Genomic DNA, 20,892 nt, shown 5'->3' with positions numbered 1-20,892 from the left:
TACGGGAGGATCTCCAGAGCTTTTCCCACCCCTCACGCCACCTTCCCGGGAAGCTGCAGCACAATCGCCCCTCAGCCGCCCCTCCCTTCCCTCTCTCTCTCCCTCTCCCGCTCCTCCAGCCCTTCCCCTTCCCCTCCCTCAGCAGCCTCTCACCCTTCCCTCCCTTCCCTCCCTTCCCTCTCCTCCCTCTCCTCCCTCTCTTCCGTCCCTTCCTCCCCTCCCTTCCCTTCCCTCACCCGCTCCTCCCGCCGCATGCGCGCTCTTCTCCCACCGCCCCTCCCGCTCCGCGCAGGCGCAGCCCCGCGGGGGCCATGGCCGCTCACGGCCGTTGCTGAGGCGCCCGGCGCCGGCTCCGCTCCCGTCCCGCTCCGCTCCGGGCGGCCCCATGAGGAGAAGGCGGCGGAGAAGACGGCGGAGCGGCGATGGGCTCGCTGAGCAGCCGGGAGCTGAGGCGGTGGGTGGGCCTCCCGCGGGGGGACGGGGTGGCCGGGGACGGCGGCGGCGGCAGCGGCGGTGTCCGGGGCGGCAAGAGGAAGCGCGGTGGGGCCGAGGGTCCCGGTGACAGCGACAGCGACGGCGAGGCCGAGCGGGAGGAGCGGCTCCTCAACACCCCGCGCAGGTTCGGGCTGAGGGGAGAGCTCAGGGAAGGGGGGGTTGTGAGGGGATCGCCGCCTCTGAGGGGCTGCGGAGCTCGGCCATGGCCGTCCGGGGGTGGCAGGAAGGTCTGAGGGGGCTGTGAGGGTGTGGGGAGGGTTATGGGGACGGGGGTTGGGACCCTCACAAGGCTGAGGGAGGGAAGAGACTCTTGGCGTGAGGTTGGGGGTGGGCCTGGGGCTGCGGGAGGTTTCTTTGCTTCGGGAAGGTCCCAGCAGCTGCTGGGAGGGGGGAAAAGCCATGGGGGCAGCAGCAGGGAGGGGACGGTCAGACCCTCATGGGGAGGGAAAATGCCCCTGTCAGGGACTTTACACTTCGTGTTGCTTCTGTCACAGAAAAATTTGAAGGAGTCGATCTCTCTTTGCCTTTTTATATAGGAAAAAATTGAAAAGTACTTCTAAGTATATTTACCAGACTCTGTTTTTGAATGGGGAGAACAGTGATATCAAAATCTGTGCTCTGGGAGAGGAGTGGAACTTGCATAAGATATATTTGTGTCAGGTAAGTGGCTTTTTACTTGCAATAGAAACTGTGTTTTTAGTAAAAGAACATCTGGTAAATGTTAACTGTGACTTGAGATTTTTTTTTTGTTTTATATTCTGTATAAATTTATAGATATATATATAAATTATATTTATGTTCTATATTCTGAGTTCTCTATGGATGCAAACAGTTAAACAGCTGGTGTCATGTTTTCACTGTTAGGAAGCATAGCTGCAGCTTCTTGCTTGAAAGGTTTCTTCAGTTCTGTCTGTGGCTATTCAGTTTTTTTCAATCTGCTCATCTTGGTGCATCCTTTATGAAAACAGTCCTGAAACTTGTCCTTTGAGGTCCTGAGAACGTGGTCTGGTGTGCTAAGCAAACAGCAGACACTCTCCTGTGACATTAATGCTATTGCAGAGCAAAGAAAGCCCTTCCAGAATGGATTTGTGAAGCATGTGCCAACCCCACTACTCGGTGGGACTTGAGGAACCTGAAGTGAAATTGCTGGAGCTGGGTCTCTGTGTCTCAAGGGTGAAGGCTTTCTTGTTGCTTTCTTGCTGCTGCATGAGGAAGGTATGCACAGCACCTCTAAAAAGGGATGCATCTTCATGCATACCTACAAAAAAAAAAGAAAAAAATCTGTTTCTACATGCATTTTATTTCAGGATTCTACTAAGGTGAAGTTCTTTGTGTTGTTTTTGGGTTTTGGGAGTGAAGAGGTACTGTTATCTTTATTACTTTCCTGGGGATAAACTGTGGCTGTATCTTGCCACGTCTGATTCAATTGTGCTGCTAACTTTAAAGAGGGAATCTAACTTTGGAAGCAATTTATTTGAATCAAGAAGAGAAATTAATGTTGGGTACTGTACCCCAAAACATGGGCACTTCTTTTTTAGCTCCAGTCAAGTGCAAAAGCAGTTTCATGTGTTACAAGGTGAAGGTGTCACCATGAGATGCTCAGCAGGTTGCACACAAGTTCTCTGGGGTGACAAGTAATGGTAAAAGTGAATTCTTGATTTATTTTTTTTTAAACCCTTTTAAGGAACAGAAAATGAGGTCAGGAAAGTCATTTGTACATAGCCCAAGAGTGAGCAGTGGGTGTGTTTGAGCAGGGAGGGCAGCTGTCAGACACAGCTTTCCTTGTCTGCTCACTTTTGGCTCTGGATGAAAAAGGAGGATGTGAGTGGCTGGGGTGGAGCAGCCTGAGCAGGGGGGGCACATTGCTGTCCCTGGGTTGTTTATGATGATGATGGTGGTTGTGGTAATTTTTGTTGTGATTCCGTTGTTGCTCCAGCTTAAATTCTTAAAAACTGAGTGTGGGTTGATGACTAAAATTAAATATTGAATTGCTCCCATGGATGCTTGTGAACAGACTTTGAAAATGGCAATTTTGCTCTGTAGAGGTCCTGCTGTACAGGTGGTGTTCTTGTGAGAGGAAGTTTTGTGGTTACCTGTTCTTGTAAGTCAGGTTTCTATTTCAGTTCATGCTTTGTCACTGGAATTATGTTATTATAGTTAAAATATTTTCAGAGGTTAAAAATAGCTCTCAATGGACACCTCCTCTGCCTTGCTGGGCACTGTCTCAGGCCGGATGTTTCTGTTTCTCCTGCCCTGAAGCTGTTGTTTTTAGTTTGCTAAATGACAGTGCTGGTCTGCCTAAGAATGGCAGATTGAGAAATGGAAATTTTCTTTTTTTCTGGTGTTGTTTACTGGAAAGATAAATTCTCATTAAATCAAGGGTCTACCTGGCAAAAACAAGGTAGCTTCATGGGGGTTATTCAGAGGAATGTGGTCCAGGTTTTGAGAGCAGTGTGGTGTATGTCACCATGCTTAGAGGCTGTGCTGAAGGTATAGAAGTTTTTATGCATATTGTTTGTGGCCCTGAGCTGAAATGCTGAGGTGAGAGGTCAGGGAATATGGGACTGTACAAATAGACTTTATTTTTTTGGTCTCTCAGGTAAACTTCAGTGAGTGATAGCATCTCATAGTGGGCACTTCTGCTGCTGAGAAGGAAAATCATGAACCCTAGTAGAGCAGTTCATTTCACTTCATTTGGATGGAAACCCATCAAATTCTAGTTTTATATGCCTTACACTTTAAAATAAAGGTATATTTACATAAGTGGTGTATGTGTATGTGTCCTTGGTATGAGACCACAGCCTTGTACATTACTTTGTATGTCTTGCATGCCTTTTCTTCCCAGTACCCAAACTGGCATTTCCTAATGCCTGCAGGATTTGTTGTCTGCCAGCAACATTAAAGACTTAATTCTTGGACTAATTATATCCCCATTGGTGGGGGGTTTTAGGAAGAGAGCTTATGTGGCTTTTCTGGGCCTTTAAAGCTCTTTACTTACTTGGATTACAGAAATGTAGTCCAAATTTTCTAGTTTTCACTTTCAGAAATAGAGCAACTCCAATTAGACTTCTCTCAAGTATGTCAGAACCTTTTAGCTTGTGAAAAGTTACTTTAATGCATTTTGTTCTGTATAAAGGTAAATATTAATGATTTTTTGTTCCATGTGCTGCCTTTGACAGTTGTAATTTGAGTGAAATCTCTTACTTAATATCTTTTTCTCTCTTCCCTCACATAGTCAGGCTACTTTTCCAGTATGTTCAGTGGATCTTGGAAAGAATCTAGCATGAATGTCATAGAGTTGGAGATTCCTGACCAAAATATTGATATAGAAGGTAAGCAGGAACCTTTTCTTTTAATGTGAACTCTGAAGGTAGAGGTTAAGCTGCACCTGACCAAGAATAACTGTGTAACTGTGGGTTTGGTTTTTTTTAATAGTTTTCAAATTACTAAGTAAGAAACTTGAGAGAATAAGTTCTGTGCTTATTCAGTTTTGAACTTAACTCAGGCTACCAATTTAATTCATTTTTGTGCCTCTGAGTTGGGAAGTACAGCTGGAAAGCAACCACTTGTCCTCTTGTTTTGGCATCAGGGCTCTTGAGATCAGTCTGGAGACCCAGGTTTTAGAGCAGGTCACACTTTCATCCTCCTGCTCTGGGAAAGCTGCTGAGGGGGGTGCTCCCAGGGGACCTGTGTGAGTTGGCAGAATATTTTGATGCTGTTCCAAGCCCCAGGGAGTGAAGATTTTTCTGGAGAACTGCAGAGAAACTTCTGTAACCTCATAGTAGTAGCTCAGCTTGATGCTAGTGATGATTGCAGAGAGGATCAGGAGGTTTAACTTCTTGTTATCCAGTTGTACTTCTCTCTACATTGCTCCATAGTGTGACTTGGTGGCTGCTCAAGATGAATATTTAATCTAAATAGTGAAAAGGACTGTATTTTATCAGTTAATGCCATGGTTTGTGTTCTCTGGTTTTGTGTGCACTCGGGCTGGTAAATACCAGCTTTGTATCCAGAGCAATAAAGGTTGTACAGAGTGCCCAGGAAAGTGGTTTGGTTGGATCTCAGGATTCTCCCAGTTATCCTTGCCCCAGGTCCTATCTGTGTGTGACACTTGTGCTCTTTTCCAGCTCTGCAGGTGGCTTTTGGCTCACTCTACAGAGATGATGTCTTAATAAAACCCAGTCGTGTAGTTGCACTTTTAGCAGCAGCCAGCATGCTGCAGCTTGTAAGTAATGAATATGCAATATCTTTATGCTTTCTTTTCAGATAAAGATAACCATTCATCAGACACACATAAATGTGTGCTGTTGCAGCCAGGGAAATGAATCATCTTTTCAGACTAAGTGGGACAAAACCCAAACATCATGCAGTGGGTTTATTTAAAAATGCTATGACTAAGATTCAGTTGTAAAATTAAGTGCTGCTTTGAGCATTATATCTAGAAGTAGATTAAAATATGTTTTAACAGCTCATTTGTTCTGCCCTGGAGGTATTAATTGAAATTCTTTCATGTGCTGTATTCTTAAAAATGTGTTTTTCTGAGGAACATTACTTTACATTTTCTGGATAGCACAGTGCAGGTCACTGTAGCACGTGTGATGTTGGTAATAGTTCAGGCATGAAAATTTGTATGAACTGCACAACCTTGTGACACTTCCTGCTGGGAAATGAAAACTCTGAATATTTGTGGGCTTTTCTTTTTTCCTCCTCACAGGATGGCTTAATCCAGCAATGTGGTGAAACAATGAAGGAAACCATTAATGCAAAAACTGTGTGTGGTTATTATAATTCAGCAGGGACCTACGGGTTAGACTCTGTGAAGAAAAAGTAAGAATTATTTTCTACAAGCTGCTGGGTACATTGCTAATTAAAAGTGTGAATTTGCAAACATAATGCTCAAGTTAATTTTTTTTTTTTACAAGTTTTCTGGCTCGGGTTCTGCTTGTCCTTTTGTTTTTGAGTTCCTGCTAAAGGAACCAATATTACCTTTAATATTGGTATTAATTACTAAAGTACATTAGTACAGACAGTGTGTTTGGTCTTCATTGTGCCAGTGAAATAATACTTGTGATCACTGACTGGTTTATAGCAAAGCTGCTTTAATATTCAGAACTTAGGCTTAACTTCATCCTAATTAGGAGGGATAATTACACATTTGGGAGCAGAGTGCTGGAGTTAGTGCTAACTGGTTCCTGCTGCTGAGAATTAGTGTGTTGCCAGAGTTTTTTGTGGCATTATTAGTACTTTGAATGTAGGTTTCTAAAAACGAATTTAAGAAAATTTTATGGTAAACTTAATGTGTTTCAGTGAACTTCTTTTCATATTTTTATGCCCTCATGTCTCACGTTAAAGCACCATTTCAACATCATGAGGTGCATAATCAGCCTTTGTGAGCTTGAGCAACCATTGCAGGAATATTGACATATATAAGAAAAAACCCAAAGTACTTATTCCTTGCTTTTAATCTAGGTGCCTCGAGTGGCTCTTGAACAACCTGATGACTCACCAGAGTGTTGAACTCTTCAAAGAACTCAGGTACCTGGTTAACTTTGAGTGGTGAAGTACAATTTCTTCCACTGTATATGGTTCACCACAAATAACTTCCTAGGCTAGCAGTGTTGCTTGTTACCTACCTTGCTTGCTTGGTTTTGTCTCTGCTGTCTCACAGAACTCTTATGAATTAATTCTTTTTCAGCATAAACCTCATGAAGCAGCTGATAAGCTCTTCTAACCTGTTTGTGATGCAAGTGGAAATGGATGTGTACACTGCTCTCAAAAAGGTACTTTGCAAAGGGGCTGGCTGGGGCTTCAGGAAGTTGATTTTATAACATGTTGAGAATTTTAGCCTGTTTTTTACTGAAAGTATTTAATAGAGCATCTGATCTTTGTAGGAACAAATGCATTGTGAAAATGGCTCTTTAGTAATGCATGTATTACTGGTTTGAAAACTTCTTTCATGAACTCACTGGAGTTTCTTTGTTTTACCTAGTGGATGTTCCTCCAGCTAGTGCCTTCTTGGAATGGGTCTCTGAAACAGCTCCTACCTGAAGCTGATGCCTGGTTTGCCAAGCGTAGGAAAGGTGGGGTTCACTGCCATGGCCTTGCCTTGGGCAAGACATGAGTTGAAAATAAAGCATGGTACTCTTCTTCCACTTCCAAACTTCATCCCATTTCCTTTGGGAAGACTTGCATCTGCCAGCAGTCCCTGGCATCAGATTCTCACCAGTGACAATAGCTTTTCACTGCTCTCTCTGTGTTTTTGTTTTTTTTTAAGTGAGCACAGAGTTTTTCACTGTTTTGCCCACGTGTTTCCAAGTGAGCAGACATGGCACTGGTTTTGCTTTGTTGCTCTTGCTGTTGTGCTCTCAGGGTAAGCTTCCCTTGCCTTCTCACTAGAAGGCACTCGTGTGCTTCAAAAGAGGCAAAGTTTGGGCTATCAAACTTTCTGAAGTTTGGGGGCAAAGCTCAGGCTAAGTTTGAGGCAAAGTTTGGGCTATCAAAGTTCTGCTGAAAGGATTGGAACGTGAATAATTTCTTGAATTTTATCTGTGAAAGGTGATCAGAGAAAGTTATTACTTATGGGCAAATCAAGAAATTAAAACTCGGATCTCAGGTGTAAGTAGGGTCTGGAAAATATTTAGGAGGAGACATTGTAACAGGTTCTGTTCTGCAGATCTGGAGGGTGATGTTGCCTTCCTGGAGTCGGAGCAGGGGAAGGCGTTCCTGTCGGTGTTCACACACTTGAGGCTGCAGTACATCATCAGTGATTTGGCATCAGCCAGAATTATTGAGAGAGATTCCCTCATCCCCTCAGGTGAGTGAGAGCTGGGCTGGCCAGGTTCTGGGTGCCTTTCCTGCCCTAGAGTGATGGGGAAGATCTGGGTGCATTTACTGCTCTTATCACTCACTGGGTTATCTCCAGGGATTTGTAGCTAAAGATTCAGCACAAGCTGAGTCTCATTTACATGTGTGAAAGTCTCAAAAGGCACACACTGGGTGTGTTGAGCATTTTGGTGATCAGTCAGTTTATCAAAATACTCCATAACCAACACACAGCACATTATCAGTGTGTGAGTGACCCCTGAGCCCCAGACATGCAAAAAATATTTTCCTTTTAAGAGAACAAAACTTGCTTGGACTCAGCTGTTTTCTAGCCATTAACTTTTTCTAAGAAAGGTGGGTAGTTTTTAATATTATTTGGAATAATAATACCTAAAAATGAAAATCAGAAGCGTGAGGTGCTCTGAACTCTGCTCCCATCTTCAAAGACAAAGTGTTAATTTAACCACAGGTTTTTTAGGATGGTTTTGGGTGTATGCAAGATATTTAGGTGTTCTGCTCTTGTCATTTTATTTGCATTTTGCATTACTTGTGTAAAGTACATCCTTATTCTAGGTTATTTTGAAGCCCATAGGGTGAAATGCCATTTAATATTGTTACGAGTTACTGTTATTAACATTATTGAAGAATAATCACTGGAAAATAAAAAGAAAAACATTCTTATCTTGCTGCTGCTGGAGATACAGGACTGGAAATGAGTTATCAAGTTGGGCTCTCACTTGAAAATGTTTTTCCACTATCATTCATATCTTTTATCATGTGAAACATCTGCCCCTCCTTCTTTATTCAGCTGCTTTTCTTTTTTTTCCCCTTTTTCTCCTTTCCAAGAGTGAGTTGTACTCCTTTACAGAGTGTTTGGGTTGCTCGTGCTTTGCCTTTGAATTTGGCTTCTGAGATCCTTGCTCTGTATTTCACTCTGTTAAATGTTTCCTTATCACAGTTGAATCCTAGCACTGAATTTTGCATTTTCATTCTCTGACAGGTTTTATTTCCTGGCTCTCATGTACACAACTTTGCTTTTTAATTTTTTTAATGTCTGTCTGCACTCTAACTATCCATTCATCTGAATGCCTGTGATGTCTTTTTATAGGTGTAATTGCCAAATGTCAATTAAAACTGTTTTTATTGAGCTGTTCTTCATTCTTCTTGACACGTGTGGTTTTGTCACCTGCCCACGGGGGTCACACTGGACTCTTGCAGTGCATAAATGTTCAGTCTGTCTTTGTCTGACACTGCTGTCTTCTTCTAAAATTAAAATGATTTTTTTTCATCTCACACTGGCTTTTCCCTTCACGCCACCATCACAATGACAATGCCATAGCAAACCAGAATTGTTAGGATGTTTCTTTTGAAGCCCACTGGCCTGAGCAAATTATTCAGTGCTTTTAAAAGACTTTCCTTGCCATGAGGATGAGGCAGTGAGCGTGGCTTTGTGCTCTGTGCCTTTCTTGTACTTCTGTAGCCTTTCTCTGCCAGAAATAATGGGTTAGTTCCTCTTTGCAGCTGGATGTCTGGATAACTTTGTGCACCTTGTTCTTGCTCCTGCTTTGAAATGTTTGCAGGAGGGATCTGTCAGAAGCTGGATGGTGACTTGGTGTCACAGGAGGTGCCTCTGGGGTTCTTTACTCACTCAGAATCTTTTTGTCTCTTGAGTGGACAACCACTTCTGCTCTAATGAACTGGCTTTCCCTACCCCCTGGTTTAAATTAATACCTTGAGAGGTGCAAAAGAGCCTGTCTTCTGCTCTGGTTCTGGCAAATGAAGGAACATGTTCATCCTGTGCTCAGAAATGCAGGTTTGGAAGGGTTGTTCATCTTGTGCTGTTGGGACAGCAGGTGGAGGCAGAGCCTCACCCAGGGCTGCTCCAGCCCTGCTGCTCCCATGGGCTGGGTGCTTGTGTCCAATAGGTGGGGCAGTTCTCTACCTCCAGCAAGTGGTAAAATGTTACAATAAGCATAAAAATCCCAGAAGAACAGATCTGATCTTTGAACTTTGGTCTTTTATATGCTTAAGTGTTGTCTGAAGTTAATAAAATCCATTTTACTGAAAACTGGTATTGGTACAGATTATAATCAAAGTGTAGAGACATCCCCATTCTGTAATAAAAATAACTTTGGGTGAATTGCCCTTTAGAGCCTTAATTTAATGACACAGGAGAACTCTAGATGACTGCCTTGTGAAGTTTCTTTGTCAGCACATGAACAAGATGTTGCAAAACAGAAATTTACCAGAACTGTGCTTGATTCCCTTCTCTTAGTGTTGCTGCTGTTATCACTCTGATGAGCAACCTTTTCTTAGTGTTCCTCAGGGGCTGAACTCAAATCCAAGATCCTCCTATCTATGTAGGTCATGGGAAGAATGTTTCTTAAACTGCAACTTTGAGGCTGATTTGCTGGTGCTTACTGAATATGTGTAATTTTCTCATGGTTCACAAGGTACTGGAGAGCTAAATGTTTGCTTTTTGTAGTTGAAGCATTTTGTAAACTGTGATTAAAAATGCTGAAATAGGCTTGGTTGCTTTGTAGTGTACAGGGGGAAAGGCAGTGTGTGGTCAGAGCAGGAGGAGTATCTCATGTTTGTGCTCTAGTGCTGATTATTGATTAAAAATTTAAAAAAAATAATGGTTTGCATTGCAAGAGAATTGGGAAAGTGGGGAGGGAAGAAGAACAAAATGCAGAGGCCACTACATGTGTGAGGAAATGCTGTTACACTTTCATTCCTGCTAGCCCTGGTAAATCTGGATAGCAGCTTGCAGCCAAAAGCTGTGTTAGGATCTTCTGCTCATCACTTAAAAGGAGGTTTAGAGAAATATTGGTGGTGCACTTTCAAACATGGGATTTATAAACACAACCAGCACCTGGTGTTTGAGGTGACTGCATCCTGTCTGCACACATGGGCATTGCTGGGTAGTTTATGTTATAGTGTTCTGAGATTATCTTACATATGTATATATCTTTTATAATTAGTAATCTAAATAATAGTAGTATTATTTAGATTTAGATAATAGCAATTTAAAATAATCTCTTAGATTATTCTAGATCAAATTGTTCCCAAGGATGTAAAGAAGGAAAACATGTTGAATAACTGAAAGCAATTGTGTAGTTTTTTTGGTTGGTTTTGTTTTTATACCTTGTGTGTCTGCAGGACCTGGAGGAGAAAACTGAAATACTGAATTATTTCAGAGCAGAGTCTCTTTGTGTTTGCACAGAGAGGATGTAAGAGACAGAAATACACAATGTGTCTGTCTGTAAGCAAAGTGTTCACTGTTCTGTTTTACTTGGTAACTTCTAAACCTTTCATAAGCACTATTTTCCCTCTAAATGCTACAAGCTAACAGATGAGCAGCTGGAATCCAGCAGATGAAGCAGATATGCACATATGCAGAAATAAAAATGTGCTATCTCCTGATTTTATTTATTTTTTTTCCTTCTAGCACATCCATTCTCTGTTCCTTAACTGTGCAGTTTTCCTTAATTTACTTCTATACTTCATTTTACCTTGATTAATCCCCATTTTGGTCTGAGTCTTAACTCTAGAGTTAGTAGGGGAAGGACTGGTTTGAATTTTTGTGTCTGGGACCTCTGAGGTGGTCTCAGCTCTGTGATCTCACTTCACATTCACAGCTACCTGTTCTGTTTTTGTGCTGACAATGGTTCTCACTGTTCCTCTCATCTCAGTCCATTCCTCCACAGAGCTTGTTTTCCTACATGACCTTGCATACTTGCCCCTGTTTTTATCTTGAATAAGAAGAAATTACACACTGTACTTTTGGGTGCCTTTTGTGGAGCTGACTTACAAACTATTACCTTTTTTTCTTTAAACTCTTGGTTGCAACTGTGAGATTAATAAGCTGATAAAATCTTTATGGTGTTCTCAGAAGACATGATTTATGTTTATTCCTCACAGAGGAGAAGTTCTGTTTGTTTTTACCATATCCATGATAACTCACCCTTTCCTTTATCCTTTGGTTCTGTTTTCTTTTTTTCTTTTTTAGCTGGGGTAGAATTCCACTGGGGATCCAGAAACCAGCATCTCCCAAGAGCTTGCTAACAAGCTCCTAGGCTTGACAGAACTTTGTGCACTGAGAAAATGTGTTGAGTTGCATCACTTCTGGCAATCCTGAATGCTTGATGGGTACAGTCCTGAGTTAGTGATAGGAATTGATTTTTATCTGTACTGCTTCCACTGCAGCTGAGACCTGAGGAGGTACAACACAAGTGTGGTATCAGGGTGTTGGGTTTGCATTAGGCCATCCAGTTAATAAGTGTAACCTTATTATTTCAATGTCATTTTATTTCTATATTTCAAATGTTTATGAACGTCCCCATTCCCAGCTCCAAAGACAACACCAAGCTTATTTATTTTTTTTTAATTTTAGAATGGCTGTCCTCTGTTTACAAACAGCAGTGGTTTGCCATGCTCAGAGCAGAACAAGACAATGATATTGGGTAGGTATATCACAGGCTTTCCTTTATTTCTTTCCTAAATTAGAAACCTTCCTCTCATATAAGTTCTGACATGCTTTACTTTTGGAGTTTACATTAAGATGAGTGTGGGGGGAAACAAACTTCAGTGGTTTTAAACTCTGTTGATCTCTGTGGAGATCTGTGTTCCCTTGGGCTGGCTGATCTCCTGTCCCTTGAGCAGGGGAAACCCTAGAAAACTGGTGTAATGACACCAGAGGTAAATGCTGGGGAGGGATGTTCTGTATTTTCTTTTATATTGGTTAATGCTTCTCACTGGTACTTTGCTGTTGAGGCTTTCAAAGAGTAACTTACTGGCCTTCCATTTTAAAGGTGACTCTAGGAAAAGTACTGCAGATGGAGAAGCAGCAATTTCTGACCTGCTTGCCTCCTCCCTGGGCTAGCTGGGCAAGAGGTTGTGGTGTGTTGTGACTAACTCCTGGTGTGGAAGGCAATTTGTCATGTTTTGTTTATGCAGGGATAACTCCACACTAACCTTTGGTCCTGCCTCTCCCATCCCAGTCTGCCAGGCAGCAAGCGAGGGCTCAGCACCCAGCAGGGCTTGGCATCCTCTGCCCTCTTCTCCTCCCTCCCTTCCAGTTTCAGTGCCTTCCCTCCAGCTTTTCTCAGGTGGTGCATCCCTCTCCACTGCTAAGACCCTGTTCTCTTTCCCAGTCCTCCTATTTTATATCCTGTCTTTTCTCCTTCCCAGACCACGTGCTGCACTGTGCTGGTATTTCATGAATTCCCACAGCAGCTCCCAGTGTTTCCCCTGTTGTTTCTCTGCCCTTTCAGAGGTCTGTGTGTGCATTACTCAGTGTCATGCCTGATTTGGTGGCCCTGTGTCTAGCCAGGCTCCTCAGCAGCACTGCCTTGGGCAGGGAGGCACCTTGGTTTCATGTGCCTTCCCCAGCCCTGGGGATCACAAGCTGTTTCCCTTCCTCCTGCTTGCTTTTTTTTGCCACGTTGCACCCAGCCAGGTCCTGTGATCTCTTTCTAAATACCGAAACTCTGGCAAAATGCAGCAACTTGGAGGAGCTGTTCCTGCCTTTGTCTTCTCTCCTGGTTCTCAGTGTGCTTTGTGGAGAACAAATGCCAGGTCAGGAAGCCGGAAAGTGTTTGTCACCTTTCAGGAACCAATAAAGCAACTTTGTTTATTTTCCTCCCTGGGTTCTGTTAGCCCAGGGTTGGCTCTTCTGAAGGTGACCACGTTCAGTTGCAAAAAGCTTCACTTACTGATTGCAGTCTGGAAAGCAGAGCTGCTGTCCTGGTTTGCACCACAGGGCACGATGCAGTCTGCAGCAGCAGTAGAAAGTTACAAATCTCCACCTTCCTTTACAGGGAAGAGTGAGAGTTCTCTTGATGGACTGGTGAAGGATTTCCCAGCTGGAGGTTTTGGCTGAATTGCTGTTGAATGACCAACCACCAGCAAACCTTTGCTTAAATATGTTCTGGTTTGGAACAGCTTATGCTTTAGCCCCAGCACCCTGTGGCAGTGGCTTCCATCCCTTAATTGGGTTTTATGTAGGAAATATTTCCTTAATTGCTTCCTTTTTGATGTTAAGAGGTAATGTAAAAAAGTTTCCCAAACTCTGTCTTTGGTCATAAGAAGAGTTAAGCTCTTAAGAAGTGGTTCTCAGTGCCAGTAGCAGTCCTTTAGAAAATGGTAAAGTAAGTGTGAATCTCATAATTTCAGCTCCTAAAGGTTGGGTGGTCATAGCTGGTTTCTGAGAGTACTGATTTTTTGTAAAGACTTTTCTTGCAATGCTGTTGTTGAAGCATCTCAGAGTAGAGAGTTGTACAGTGTGCTCTGCCTTCCAGCTTGTATGTGAACCACAGCTAACAGGGAACAGTTAACATTCTGAACCAAGATAAGACCCTGTGTTTCACATTCAGCTACAGAGCTGACAATTTCTGCGACTCTTGGCATGAGCAGAGTATTTTTCCATGTTTTTCTTGCTTGTCTAGTTTTCTCTTTTGCTATATGGGATTTATTTTATTTTGGTGTGTTTGGGTTTTGATTTTTTTCTTTTTTTTTTTTTTTTTTTTTTTTTTTTTTTTTTTTTTTTTTTTTGAGACTGCTAAAATGGGAATACTTGGGCAGAGAAAGTTTTTCTCAAAAACAAAAAATCTCTGTTTGCCCAAATCTCTTCCTTTGGTGTTCATTGCAAGGTCTTTCCTTAATGGTGATGGTAAGAAGGAGGTGATAGGTACTGTTTCTTCTCAATATGTCTTAGCTTCTGCCTTCAGTAGTTTCCAGACTGGTTCAGGGTGCCATCCAGGTTACTGTTGGTTTAGTTGTGGGCTCATTGTGAGCAGGATGTTCTCTGGAGCTGGGGTGTGGAGTGCTTCCCCGTGGTGAGCTCAGGTGCCAGGTCACTGGTCCATAGTAGGCACTCTCTGAGAAGGCAGCTGAAATCCTGAGTGTCTTCTGCTGGCAGTGAGATGCCTGTGGATCAGAAGTTGTGTCTTAGGAGGGAAGATAGGCAGCTGTTCCTTTATGGTAAAGCAAATATTTTGGTTGTTTGGCAAAGAAAAGGATTAAGGTTTTACAAGACCATCCTTTTACCCAGCTCTGCTGCCCTTTCTCTGACACTTAGTGCCTGTATTGGTATCCTGATGCATTTTATTTCCTTAGAGGTAGGGATGTAAACTTAGACTGCACATCTTCTCCAGCTCTCTGTCTCCCAGCTCTGAAGCAAGGCTCTATTTTCATGTCCCACCTGGTGCACAGCATAGTTCCACCAGCTTGTTCTAGGACTGCCAACCTGGAAATGGCATTGCTTTGAAACCTGTGATGTGGTTTGCTCTTTTAGTAATTTTAGAGAGGAGAAGAAAATGTTTCATGTCTACTTCATGTAGTTTGCATTTAACAAGGCTGGACATTTTATTCACTTTCCAGAATTTGAGAATTTTTTAGTGCAGTGCTGGAGTCTGTGACTTTGAACTGGAGCTGCTAAAGGTTTGTTTGTTGTGCAAAAAAGTGGGTAACTTTTTTTCTTATTAAACATTTTTTCTGTGGCAAATGCAGGACAGATCTTTAAAGTCCATGACTGGATCTGTTTCTACTCTTAATGGTCTCTTTGGCAGCTTTTAAAAAGGAAATAGAATAACTTAACTGTTCAGTAAGCCTGTGGTGGGCCAGTGTAAGGGGTTAAAGCTGGAAGTTTGATAGAAGAAGAATTGATAGGGGGAAATAGTAATGTCTGCCTCAACATTGTCCTAATGTTTGTGAAATTTGTCACTAATTAAACAGAAATAAATCTTTTATCACCATTACTGAATTTAGGTCAGCTACATAACCAGTTCAGCAGGAAGATGTGGAAAAAGCACCTGGGAGGTTCTTGGGTGAATTTGGTTTGCATGATTAGCTTAATTGCTTGACTTCCTCATAAAATACTTCATCTTCCAGGATTGTTTGTTTACAGAAATGAAAACACCACAGGCTGAGTTTGTTCTTAAAAGCTGGAGCTGCACGTTCTTGTGGTGCATGTACAGTAGGAAGAGAACAGATGCTGCATTTCTTATCTCTGAGATACCTTGAAGTTGCTCAGGGCTGCAGGTTTATAATTTAACTTGCGTTGGGGGGGCGTTGCCTTTTATTGTGATTTATAGCACTCACTAAGCATTTTTCCTCTGTGTAACTGGAAGACTTTCTGGTTGCTTATTTGGTTAATGATGTAATCGTGTCTAAAGTTAAGTGAGCAGCATACCTCTGGAGAAGTGGGGCTGATTTTACTGGTGCTGGCTCTGCAAGATTTGTCAGCGTGTTGGAGCACAAGTGGAAACTGCTGGGTGAAACAGGTTGATGTTGGTGTAGGGTGACAGAACCCAGAGCCTTGTGGCACTTCACCATTGCTGGGGGTTAACTTTTTTTAGACCAGTTGCGTAACCAGATGCTTGAGAAATCTTCTGCAGAGTTTCTCTGGGTGCTTCTTCACCACTCTGCTGTTGGGCAGAGCCCTGCAGCTGCTCCTCAGCAGTCACACTCATTCCTGTTTGTGCCCAGAGAGTCACTGAGTTCAAAGAGTTCTGAGGAAGATGAGAGAATCTGTGTCCTTGTGACAAACATTATTTTCTGATCTGGAAAACTGCTACATAGCTGAGGTGCCCCAGGTTGGTTTGTGTTGCTGCTTTGTGCAGCAGTTGGATGTTGATGGGATAATTCAGGTTGGAAGGGATCCAGGGAGGTCATCAAGTCTCCCAGCAGGGTCACTTGTGTGGTCAGGCCATTGTACTCAGTCTACTCATCTTTCCCACATTAAAATACCATACACATACAAAGCTGTTAAAGTGTCCTGAAAGATGCACTTTTTTTTTTTTTTTTTTTTTTTTTTTTTTTTTTTTTGTAGGCCTCAAGAAATAAATAAAGAGGAACTGGAAGCAAACAGCATGAGGTGTGGTCGAAAACTTGCAAAGGATGGTGATGTAAGTGTGGCATGTGGCTAAGTCTGTGCATAGCTGGCATGTCTGAGACATGTTAGGTGCTCTCAAAACATGTAGGGCTTAATTGTCAAACTGCATCAAAAAGAGGGAATGGAGATGGTACGTCAAAGAAATTATTTTGTTCTCCCTAGAAGGATGCAAATTCTTGCTGTCTTTGGGAGAATAAGGAATTAATGTTTTAATTGTGCTCTTGTGCTGCAAGCAAGCCCATGTTTGGAAAAACTTTTAGTGTGCAAAAGGAAGGAATGTAGCAGTGAGTTCTAAAATGAAGCTTGGAAAATAAATGCAGTTAAAATAGAGCTCTGATCACTGATGTCTTTTTATCTGCAAAAGGAAGCTTTCTGGATAAAATGTGTAACAGCCAGACCCCCTGTGTGTTCCATACATATATGTCTCTTTAGGTAAAAAACCACAAAACATAAATTTTTCCTACTGAAGTCACTTAACATAAGATGTTGCACTCCAAGGAATGCTTCAAGCATGAATGGGATGTGTAGGGATGTGCTGCTCATACAGTTTCCAGAGTGCCAGGAGTATTTTAGTTCCACTTGTGCTGAGTGTGTTTGTGTGGGCTTGGGAGGCAGCAGCTGACACTGAGCTTGTCGTTTGGCTGCTCAAGTGAGAGGCTGGCTACTCAAGTGAGAGGTTGGCTACTCAAGTGAGAGGTTGGCTACCAAGGTGTCTTGTGCCACTCAGAGGTGTTGGGAAGGATCCTGGAACCCACCCTAGGTCTCTGTGGCCAAGAATCCCATTCCCAAATTGGGTTTGTTGGAGAAGTGGCACTTACCCCTCCTGTTGTAGCCAATGCTCTGATTGCTCTGTTTGGTTTTTAACATTGTTTTCAGTACTGCTGGCGCTGGACTGGGTTCAACTTTGGCTTTGACCTCCTTGTAACTTACACAAACCGTTACATCATTTTCAAGCGGAATACTCTGAATCAGCCCTGCAGTGGCTCAGTCAGCCTGCAGCCCCGCAGGAACATAGCCTTCAGGTAAGCAGGCAGACCCTCTGGGCTGGGCTAAAACATCTTCCCCTAACTCAGTCTTTCCATCTGGGCTTGAATTGAATGTTATTGCCACCGAGTTAGTTGCAGAATCATGGAATTATCAGAGTTGGGTGGACCTCTGGAGCTCATCCAGTCCAACTCTCCACTAAAGCAGGATCACCTGGAGCACAGTACACAGGACTGCATCCAGGTGGGGTTTTAATATGTCCAGAGAAGGGGATTCCACAGCCTCCTGGGGCAGCCTGTGTCTGTGCCCAAAGAGTAAAATTTTCTCTTATGTTTAAATGGAACTTCCCATGTTCCAGCTTGTGCCCCGTGCCCCTCATCCTGTCACTGGGAACTACTGAGGAGGGTTTGGCTCCACCTTCCTTGCACTTACCCTTTAGGTACTTGTGGGCATTGATGAGGTCTCCCCTCAACCTTCTGCAGACTGAAGAGTCCCAAATCTCTCAGCCTTTCCCTGTAGGAGAGATTCTCCAGTCCCCCAGTCAACTTCCTCACCCTCCTCTGGACTCTCTCCAGCAGTTCCCTGTCTCTGGAGCTGGGGAGCCCAGCACTGGATCCAGTATTGCAGCTGGGGCCTCACCAGGGCAGAGCAGAGGTGCAGAATCAGCTCCCTGTACCTCCTGCCCACCCTCTCCTTGATGCAGCCCAGAGCACCCTGCTGGCTCAGGGTTAATTTAGCACCATCAGGACCCCCAGATCCTCCTCTGAACTGCTTTCCAGCAGGTCCACCCCTGCCCTATATTGGTGCTTAGTGTTCTTCACCCCCAGGTGCAAAAAAATGTTTCCTCCCCAGGTCTGAAAGTGTTATTCTGTCTCCTTGGGAGAAATATTTTGTCTTGGAAAAATTAAGTTCTGGGAAACTGCTGTTGTGCCCCCAGGTTACGCCTCGCCTCTTTTGATGGAAGTGGGAAAATGATCTGCAGCAGAACAACAGGATATCAGATCCTCACCCTCGAGAAGGACCAGGTACATGTGTGGAATTTTGAGCTGTTGAACTGTGGAGTCCAAGGCATGAGAAAAATGCTGAGAAGTCAACAGTGCTTTTGAAGAGGAGTTGTTCTTCTTGTTATTGCTTGTGTGGAATTTCAAGCGTGTTCCTTTTATAGGCAGTGGAAGATTTAAGCTCATTTGTAAAGTGGAACCAGAGCAGGGTGGCATGGATTGCATGGGTGTTGGCAGTAGTGAAATTAGTTCCTGTGGTGCTGCTGAAGTCTTCTCTGCTAGAGTAGAGTTGGAGAGAATTCTGCTAGAGTTCTGCTTGCTTTCCCTGACTTCCAGCCCTGCTGAGATTACCCCTCTGAAAAATATGTCCATCAGACTCCTGCTTCTTTAGAGGGAAGTTTGGAGTTTGGTTGAAGACTCCCCCTGTATTGTAAGCTGAAGAGTTGAAAGAATGGCTTGCATGTTGTCCAAGGGTGGTATTTATGACTCTCTTAAAAAAATAAATCCTCAGAGAGGAGTGGAGTTTTTTTAAGAGAACATGCCATTTCCACCCATCTGGGACAGCAGAATTTAGTAAGAAACGTGAAAGACTTGATCACCAGGTTTCTTAAATCCTAATCCACATCAAAAACTTTTCCTTGTAATGCCATCCTTACATCCATAAAGTTTCAATTTTGCTATCCCAAACCCAGTTCCAAGAGTAAAACTGGAGAATTCCTCCCAGCAAGCTGTAATTTGCTTTAAAGCACAGAGTGCTGGGGATTGCCTGGGTGGTTACATCTGCTGCAGCTGGCAGTGCAGGAGAGGTTTCCTCTCCCTCCAGAGTGCCTGAAGGTAGAGTTTGCTCAGTCATTTCTTACACCTCTGTTATCTTTGCAGAAGGATTGGCAGGCTCAAAGGGTTATAAACATTTTGAGGGTATCTTATCAGTGTTAATGTAGTAAAACACCTGCTTTAGGTGAAGGTGAATTACTCTCTTGGGGTTTTTTTTCCTCTCCTCTGACAGCGTTGCTCACAGGGCAGTTCTCTGTGTTTGCCTTACAGGAGCAGGTGGTCATGAACTTGGACAGCAGACTCCTGATCTTCCCCCTCTATATCTGCTGTAACTTCTTGTACACCTCACCAGAGAAGAAGGCTGAGAGTGAGGCACAGCCAGATCATGTGGAAACCTGAGAGCTCCTCAGCAGCAGAGAGCAGCAGGCTGGATGCTTTCAGTGCAACACCCCTGAGGCACAGAGCTTTGACAGCAAACAAGGCCTTACACTGTAGCAAATAGAGACATGGCCTTAGTGTACTCCTATGCATACCTAAAGAGAAGGTCAGAATTATATAGGCCAAAACTAGTTATCCATTTTCATGTTTGTTTTGTGTCTGCATTCTGTTGTTCTTCAGGCAGTCGCCCATTCCTTTTCAAGAGATGTTATGCTTTTTATTTCTTCTGGGTGAAAACTGAGCCAAATTGAAAACAGGGAATTGATGTGAATAACATCTTATGAACTTCTCTGTCAGTCTCTGAGCACACGTTTTAGAATATGTGAGTTTTGTTAGGTTGTTTGCTTTTTTGTTTGTTTTTTAATGACTGATCTGTAAATACCAGATCCATGTTCTGCTTACTTTGTGCTCCTTTTCCACTGGGGCCAAATGTGTCTGTGCAAATGTTGCCTGTCACCTTTTGTTAGTTATTTAACTGTACAGGCTTTCAAACCTCCTTGTTTTTAAGATTTTTCTTGCGTCTTATATAACATATATTTCATTCTTGAGCTTTTTTTAATGCTGCAGCAGATCTCTTTTTTAGCAGGTGAATTTGCTAACAAGGACATGTGTAAATGAAGTATTTTCTCCACACACAGAAAATACTCTCATGTCCTAACCATCACTCAAGCCTACTATGCAGCAGCTTTCAGCCAGGATTCTCCTGAATGCTTACTGTACTCACATGAACCAAATACCAGTTTTTAAACATTGTTTTGGTTTTGTTTTTTATGACTTGTTTTAACTTACATTGGGAATATATCCCCTTTTAGCTCAGGAACTTGTGACCTCTGAGTGCCTTTTGAGTTGTCTGTGTTAACACAAACTTCACATCAGTTGAGCAAGGTCACAGGATCCAAAGTAAGAGCTGGGAACAAGGGATTCCTTTTCAGTTGGTTTGATGAGTGAGTCAAGTGTCAGAGGAACACTGTATTAGTTCTTTGTGTGCGTTGGGTTTTATGTTTGTCTGTTGCAATTTTGAATTCTTCTTGCATCAGGATTTTTTGGATTCAAAGTGGGAATTTTGCCTCTTTAGTAGCCTATTTTTTTAATGTTGTCAGAAAAGTATGAAACCATTTGTACTTTATAACAAGGAGAAAAAATGTTAGGCAAGATGGAAAAAAAGTGGCAATTTGTCAATAAATGATTTCAAGTGGCATACTCACTAGTGTCTATCCTTTTCTGCCATAAACAGCTTTTTATTTTGGACTCAGCCTGGGGATGCACCTCTGGAACCCTACACTGTGTCACACTTCTTTGGAAGCAGAAGCATTTTGAGGTGTTCATCAGCTGCAAGCATTGAGCTTGGTACTTAGGTACTGAAGTCAGCAGGTTTTCTTTTTTTAATTAGAAGTACCAAGTCTAAAACTGTCATTGTTGCAATGGGAAAGAAACACAGGCTGCTTGTTAATGGCAGAAGAGAACATCTGCAGTAAAATACCT

The 20,892-nt window shown here is 42.9% G+C and overlaps 1 protein-coding gene across 1 annotated transcript; it reads left to right on the top strand.

Moving 5' to 3' along the window:
• The first annotated feature begins 278 nt into the window (after positions 1 to 278).
• On the top strand, positions 279 to 20,614 carry GMCL1 (germ cell-less 1, spermatogenesis associated). Its single transcript, XM_071729062.1, has 14 exons — positions 279 to 619; positions 1,032 to 1,155; positions 3,731 to 3,827; positions 4,623 to 4,720; positions 5,210 to 5,322; positions 5,965 to 6,030; positions 6,191 to 6,275; positions 6,485 to 6,575; positions 7,169 to 7,309; positions 11,714 to 11,783; positions 16,151 to 16,226; positions 17,090 to 17,235; positions 18,135 to 18,222; positions 19,243 to 20,614. The coding sequence occupies exons 1-14, from the start codon at positions 423 to 425 to the stop codon at positions 19,369 to 19,371; spliced, it is 1,521 nt and encodes a 506-aa protein (XP_071585163.1). The 5' UTR covers positions 279 to 422; the 3' UTR covers positions 19,372 to 20,614.
• The last annotated feature ends 278 nt before the right edge of the window (positions 20,615 to 20,892 follow it).

This window comes from Heliangelus exortis, chromosome 30, assembly GCF_036169615.1.
Source record: "Heliangelus exortis chromosome 30, bHelExo1.hap1, whole genome shotgun sequence".
Taxonomy (NCBI): Eukaryota; Metazoa; Chordata; class Aves; order Apodiformes; family Trochilidae; genus Heliangelus; species Heliangelus exortis.
Note: the sequence above shows the minus strand (reverse complement) of the source record. Positions and strands in the feature narration are given on the sequence as shown.

Excerpts from the sequence above, each read along its gene's own strand:
- GMCL1 (XM_071729062.1), top strand. The coding sequence starts at position 423 with ATGGGCTCGCTGAGCAGCCGGGAGCTGAGGCGGTGGGTGGGCCTCCCG. Across the intron at positions 6,031-6,190 it reads GAACTCTTCAAAGAACTCAG|CATAAACCTCATGAAGCAGC; the intron begins GTACCTGGTTAA and ends ATTCTTTTTCAG. Across the intron at positions 16,227-17,089 it reads AACTTGCAAAGGATGGTGAT|TACTGCTGGCGCTGGACTGG; the intron begins GTAAGTGTGGCA and ends CATTGTTTTCAG.